Here is a 7464-nt window from a genome sequence, read left to right on the forward strand (position 1 = left end):
GCCAACAATTGTTCTCTTGACAGTGACTCATCGAAGTACTTCCTTTTTAGGTGATACCTCATCTGCCTTACTCCCCTCTTAATGATATCAGTGCATGCATCAAGGCTTGGTCCCTCGTTCTTAACGTCCACATCCAACCTAGACTGCAGGCACACAAATGATTTAGTAGACACAATTTTCACATGGGATTAGACTAATGCAGGGAAGTACTTGGAGTGAATTAGATATCTCACCGCCACTTTCTGAAGCACTTTTTTGACTTCTTGTTGCCCCACCTCATCGTTATAATCCTTATAGGATGGGAAGATAGGCAAGTTGTCTCTAAGGAGCACACTAGTTTCTGATGCTAGCTTTGCTGCCTGAAGTGGTACATCAGGTCTTTTCTTCCCTTCAGCCACTTGGATAGCCAGCTTCTTTCCTCTATTTAGCATCTTCTCTAATCCATGACCCATGGTTTTCTTGTGGACTTCCTTTCGGTGCACTGCATTGGCAAATAATAAGCAACATGTGTTGCTATAGCAGTAACAAAGGATCATACTGAATGGAGAAAATAATGTTTGGAAACACGTATTGTTTACTGGGAACCAAGTCACCAACTCGTTCTCCTTCATCTGTATGACCCTCTAAAGTAGCAGCCCCAAATTGTTCAACTGACTCATTGAGGTCATTGCTTTGCCTAGAACTCTGTGCACCTAGAGAGGTTTCCAGCACTTGGTTTACACTAGTTGAGGGAGTAGGTTCACGAGACAAGGTACTAGGGTTTGGACTAGGCGTAGTCCTTGCTGTAGTTTGCCTAGGAGGACTAGGCACTGTGTTTGGAAGAGGTAAAGACATGGCTACACCAGCCGTAGACATGGCTGCATCATTGGGAGTAGGTTGATGAGACAAGGTAGTAGTGGAGACACTAGGATGATACGTAGGGTTTGCACCAGCCATAGGCTTGGCTACAGTTGGCCTAGTGAACTTACGAGGACTAGGCACTGTGTTTGGAAGAGGTGAAGACATGGTTGGACCGGTCCTAGTGATTATTGGATGAGTAGGCACTGTGCTTGTAGTTTGGTTGGTCTGGCTGCTGCTTGTAGTGAGCTGGGCTTGCAGTTGGCTGGTACTAGAAATAGGTGGAGGTTTAGGGTTGGCTTTGGAAGTGTACTTAGGAGGCAAGGGATGTCTTATTTTAGGTGGTGGACAGCCACCAGGCGAAGGCATGGCTGCACTTTGCCTAGTCAATCTAGTTGGCATGCGCGGTGGCTCCTGGTTGGTAGCCACCTTTGTTGCCAACTTTTGCTTCTTCGGGCGAGTTCCTGGCACCATTGGACTTTCCTGACAAGAGAAAATGTATCTTATTAATTATGAAATAAGTGTCAAGTAGATCAATAAATTGCACTGAAGAATATGATTGAAATGGACAGACCATAAACTTGTCAATCGCCTAGTAATGCATCTCACCTCATTAGAATCATCAGTGTGAGATTGGTTATCAATATCAGATGATGGATCATAATCATTGTTAGAATCACGATTGTCAGATAGTAGTTTCTTCCCTTTGCCCTCGGGCTGTTTTGGCATAGAACCTCTAATCTCTTTTGTTAAGATTCGAATACCCAAAGATTTAAAAACATCCTGAATTTCCTTAACATTCTTGTCCCTGTCCCGCTCATACTTGGTTTTGGTCATTTTCTTCTATTACTTATTACATGCAAACGCATAGAATGAGCAGAAACTGGAGTCAGTTTCTGAAAAGAATTTGAAGAAAAAACTAACACATCAGTAGTGAAATTGTAAAGAAACAAAAAAAACCAAAATAAAATGAACAAAATGGGTTCCTTTGTCTTAACTAGTGGAATTATTCAATTAAGCAAAAGTAGTTTAGCATAATTCGATCACAGTGTTAAAGTCATGAATACAAGAGTTGAACAACTCATCAAGACCAACAATTCTTATTTTGGTCATTTGTCCATCCGACAATGTGATAGTAAAGTAGTTCATAAATTCTACAATCTAAGTTAGAGTTTCATGAACTAGAAGTGAGACATGTAATTTTTATGAACTACTTTAATATCACTTTGTCGGTGAGGCAACTCATGGTGGTGCTTGGCCGGCCAGTTGAGCTGCTCGCCGTCATAGAAGCCCCCACTAGTGGAGCTTGGCCGGCCAGTTGAGGCAAGGTGGATCTGTTTTTGCTAAAATAGAAGGTGAGCTGAGTGAAGCAGAGTGTTCCCCTTTTGAATTTTTCTTACATTGCCTTTACTTGTTTGCACCTAAATACTTGCAGATCAAGATGGATAGGAGATGGATTTATAAGAGTGCACCATTTTCACTAGACTTTATGTCTGGCATTCAACAATTCATGGAACATGTCAGAGGTAGATATGGTGCGGATGACAAAATCAAGTGTCCATGCCGAAAATGCCTGAACCAGAAAGAAATAAGCCAAGATGATGTACAAGAGCATATCGAAATCAATGGTATGTCTAGGTGCTATACTAGGTGGATTCACCATGGAGAGGAAGATAATGATGTTGGTCAAGATGATGATGGAGAACTTGCTGTTGTACCTGAAGATATGTCATGGGATGGAAATGAATAGGCACCACTTGATGAGGAAGGACAAGCTGAAGATGTCATAGAAGATAGTGCACGGGGAGTTCAGGGGATGATTCAAGATTTGCACGTGGCAGGAAGCCATGGCTTTGGTGGTGACTTATATAAAGAAATCATAGAAGAGGCAAAGCGTGAACTTTATCCAGGTTGCACCGAAGAGTCTAGGCTAACTTTCATTATTAAGCTGCTGCATATAAAAGTGTACAATCGGATGACAACATCTGGGTTCGATGCATTCCTTGCATTGCTTTCATCATCTTTGAAGAATGTGCCCGGCCTTCCTAAGTCATATAATGAAATGAAAGCTCTGCTTTGGAAGCTTGGTTTTGGTTATGTTTCTATTGATGTGTGCAAGTATGATTGTGCCTTATTTTGGAAAGACCATGAAGGCAATGATCGTTGCCCAGTTTGTGGATTCACACGATGGAAAGTGAACAAGGAGGGTAGAAAGAAAGTTCCTCACAAGGTCCTTCGTTACTTTCCAATTATTCCACGCCTTCAGAAGCTTTTTATGTCGAAGGAACGGGCACAATATGCAAGATGGCACAAGGAAAAGAGGGTACCAGTTGAGAATGAAATGAGACATCCTGCTGATGGGGAAGCTTGGAAAGAATTTGATGAGACTTTCAAGTCTTTTGCAAATGATCCTCGCAGTTTGAGGTTAGCCATTGTTATAGATGGATTTAACCCATTTGGGCAGATGACCAATTCATATAGCATATGGCCAGTGATAGTGGTTCCATACAATTGGCCACCATGGATGTGTATGGATTAATCCAATTATATGCTTGCTTTGCTAATTCCAGGCAAAAAATCACCGGGCAAAGATTTCCATGTGTTCATGCAGCCTCTAATAGCAGACTTCATTACTCTTTGGGGTGATGTCCCTACTTATGATGCTTTTGAAGGCAAAGAATTCAGACTGCATGCAGCGATTCTATGGGGAATCAATGACTACCCTGCATTAGGCACCTTGTCAGGCAGAACCACAAGGGGTTACTTTGCATGTGTGCATTGTGATGAGAATCCATGTTCTGAATGCCTGAGAAACAAGATTGGTTTCATAGGACATAAACGTTTCCTTCCACATGACCATCCCTGGAGGAAAAACAGAACTTTTGATGGCCACCATGAAAATAGAGACCAGCCAAGGAAATTTAGTGCATATGAGGTTATGGCAAGGTTGGATGAAATTAGCTATGTTCCAGGCAAGAATCCAGATATGCCAAAATCAAGAAAAAGACGCCGTAATGGAGAACCAGTTTGGCATTTGAAGGTTAGCTTGTATGATTTGCCATATTGGTCAAAACTGAAGCTACAATACAACCTTGATGTTATGCACATAGAGAAAAACATATGTGACAACATTTTGTCAACTCTACTCAATATTCTTTACAAGACAAGGACACAGTCGCTGCTAGACTAGATTTGGAAGATAGAGGTATAAGAAAAGAGCTTCATTTGGTGGAAGACTCCTCAAAGCCCAAAGCTTGTTACGTTCTAACACCGGAGGCAAAGAAAAAGTTCTTGGACTATGTGAGCAATGTTAAATTTCCAGATGGCTACACCTCTAATATATCAAGATGTGTCAATCTGGAGGGAGGAACAATGCATGGGCTAAAAACACATGACTGTCATACACTGCTTCAGCGTATTTTACCAGCTGTCCTTCGTGGTTTGGTGTGCAAAGATGTATATGAAGTACTTGCTGAATTGGGAAGGTTTTTTAGACAACTTTGCTCAAAAACTGTAAAGGCTGATGCACTACACCAGATGAAGAATGATATTGTCATTATCCTTTGCAAGTTGGAGAAAATTTATCCTCCTGCATTCTTCGATGTTATGGTTCACCTAGCAGTACACTTACCGGATGAGGCACTCCTTAGGGGACCAGTTCAGTATGGGTGGATGTATCCCATTGAGAGAAGATTGGGCACCTTTAAGTGTTTCATCCGTAACAAAGCAAGACCAGAAAGATCTATTGCAGAGGCATACACTGCCTATGAGTGTATGACCCAGTGCTCAACATATTTCAGTGATATTATTAATAGGTTCACTAGGCCCGAGAGAAACTTAGATGGAGACATGTCACCCAATGGTTACTCTATTTTTGCACATGGTATTAACCTATTGGGTGCTTCAAAGTTACATTACGAAGATAAAGACTATGACTTTATGGTTTGGTTTGTTCTAAATAATTGCGAAGAGGTTGATGAATACAAAGAGTGAGTAATTGTTGTGATGCCATTGCATATAACTTTATTCAATATTGGTGTCACAAAAACTAATTAACTTATTCCTTTATTGCAGCTTGTACAGGGAAGAATTAGAACACCAATAGGTGAATGATATTGAAAAAGTGATGTCAACACAATTCGCTGCATGGTTCGAGAAACATGTGTGTGCAACTTAAGAACCTTTGACTAAATGATTTATGATTCAGTATATTTTCAAAGTAACTAATTCTCTATCTTTGCAACCTGTAGATTACCAGATTGAAATGCAAAGGCACAACTGACATTGATGAAGACCTATACTCACTTGCATGTCGGCTGATCAACCGTGTACGTTCATACATAGCATGTATAATCAATGGGGTAAGGTACCACACTAAGGCTCATGAAGAACATAGGCAGACATAAAACTCCACCATCAAAACTGAGGGTACTCACAATGATGGCACTATTGACTTCTATGGCACAATCACATATATTATTGAGTTGACTTATGCTAAGAACAACAAAGGAAATAGAACTATTATCTTATTGCGGTGTGAATTTTACAATCTTGAGGGAAGGACATACCAGATGAAAGATGATGGTTATTTCAAGAGCATTAACATCCAAGGCCGATGGTATAAGAATGATCCTTTCATTCTAGCCATAGAAGCTTCACAAGTATTTTTCTTGGAAGATAACAAGTTAGGTCTATCATGGCGAGTGGTACAAGATTTTGGCCACCGACATATATTTGATGTAGAAGAGTCCAACACAAACCAACCAATCCATGAACAAGTGCAGATGAGATGTCAGGAGGCATACCAAGAGGAGAATACTTCTTCCAGAGATGGTATAGTTGGGGACATTTATCCTGAAATGGATTTGCTGCATATGGATTAGCCAGGCAGCCCTATCAGTAGAGACCTTGTCGAGAGCATCTGTCGACATGAACATACAGCTCAAGGTGAAGAAACATACGGTGAAGATGAAGATGACGAAGATGAAACCTTCCTTGAGTACCATAGTCCAGATGAAGGCAATATGTCAGATGAAGACAGTGATGATGACTAAACTTTGCATTTCTAGAGATTTTTGTGAACCATCCACTTCTATTAGTGATTCAATTGTAATTCTAAACCATGAACTTCTATTAGTCATTTTGTTGTATTTGTGAATCATGAACTTCTTTATGTGCCTTATTTTGTTGTAAGACATTATATGCAATGGTTATGTTTCAATGGATATTTCATTCATGATGCAAGTTACTCAGGCTATAATGCTGCCCAGATTTCATGGACATGATATATGTATATACTGTTGCCCAGAAAACATGATGCAAGTTTATATGACACATGACATTGTCATGTAAAATACAAAGTTTGTCATGGAATGCCCAAAAATCTAGAGCAGGTTATATTTCTGAGATTATGACCAAAGACAATGTCATGGAAACTACAAAATTGTCATAATATATACATTGTGCCAAAATTTCATCCCACATAGGTTACACATCAAACACATATCACAATTGCACAGGTTACATATTCATGCACACAAGAGAGGTCTAAGAGCACAAAGGCCCATAGTTCATACATGTCTTGCCAAACACATACATCCAGCACAATAGGTTCAACATGTTCTTGCCAACACTACAACTTTTGTCAACATTACAGACAAAACACAAAGGCCCACACTTCATCACAATTGCCTACTTCAACACAACAACTACAACCAAGAAGATGGCCAACAAAAGAAATATTGTTACATTCACACATCCACACACAAGACAAATGCAGCTTCCTATGCCTTCTCTATTCTTGCCAACCATCTCCTTGACCTTGTTCAGATTTTCCTCTAAGCTTTCAATTTTTCCCACAAGCTCAGGAACATCTGTTGTCGAAGCTGCTGCAATGGTTGGGTGAACTGACGGTAGGTATCCATTATCAACAAGAAACACCACATACTCTTCCTCGAACCACTACCTAGAACATGACCCCTGCATCCAAATTACAACAACAGGGAATGAAATTAGGGCAAATAAGAACAAAATTTGGGCAATGCAAATTGAGCAACTACACTAACATTTCCATAGCTCTTCCTAGGACACTTGAAAAATCTCTTTCCTTTGTTAGACCTAGACTTTGTCGTGGCAGCAAACACCCTAACATCCCTGCAATCTGGGCATCTAATCAACGGCAACCCAGTCACATCATCGATCGGTGCCTGCAGATCGACAGCACTGGCCAGAGGCGCAGCATCCACAACAGCAAGGGGTTCGGGTTCCTGGGCACTCCTAGCTGCGCTTGAACGACGATTGCGAGCATTAGATGACGAAGCCTGCGACATTAGCCCTAATTAAGAGAGAGGGGATTGATTAGGAACTACAATGGCAACACAAAGAGGAGCAAGGAGGGGGATGAGGGTGATACTGCCGACCAAATGGAGGGGGACAGGAGGGGAATGATAGTGGCACTGCCAACCATGCGCACCTGGGGAGTAGGAGCACGTGGCCTACAAGGTGATGGAGTGGCGCCGGTCACCGGAGATCCGCGCTCCGCCGGCCACGCTTGCAGCGGATCTTGAGCTACCTCCGCCAGAGGCCGCCATGCCGTCAGTTGGGGAGAGGTGAAGCTGTCTCCACCCT

At 41.5% G+C, this 7464-nt stretch overlaps 1 protein-coding gene across 1 annotated transcript; it reads left to right on the forward strand.

The window, feature by feature from the left end:
* Positions 1 to 2435: 2435 nt before the first annotated feature.
* On the forward strand, positions 2436 to 4027 carry LOC136488830 (uncharacterized). The gene is made up of 3 exons (XM_066485633.1): positions 2436 to 2465; positions 2588 to 3254; positions 3408 to 4027. The coding sequence occupies exons 1-3, from the start codon at positions 2436 to 2438 to the stop codon at positions 4025 to 4027; spliced, it is 1317 nt and encodes a 438-aa protein (XP_066341730.1).
* Positions 4028 to 7464: the final 3437 nt, after the last annotated feature.

Source organism: Miscanthus floridulus, chromosome 10, assembly GCF_019320115.1.
Source record: "Miscanthus floridulus cultivar M001 chromosome 10, ASM1932011v1, whole genome shotgun sequence".
In the NCBI taxonomy this organism is placed as follows: domain Eukaryota; kingdom Viridiplantae; phylum Streptophyta; class Magnoliopsida; order Poales; family Poaceae; genus Miscanthus; species Miscanthus floridulus.

What these genes read in the sequence shown, in the direction of transcription:
- LOC136488830 (XM_066485633.1), top strand. Translation starts at nt 2,436, where the DNA reads ATGATGTACAAGAGCATATCGAAATCAATG. An exon ending in AGAGCATATCGAAATCAATG is followed by an intron (nt 2,466 to 2,587) that starts GTATGTCTAGGT and finishes GGAAATGAATAG; the next exon opens with GCACCACTTGATGAGGAAGG. An exon ending in TTTTGCAAATGATCCTCGCA is followed by an intron (nt 3,255 to 3,407) that starts GTTTGAGGTTAG and finishes TGCTAATTCCAG; the next exon opens with GCAAAAAATCACCGGGCAAA.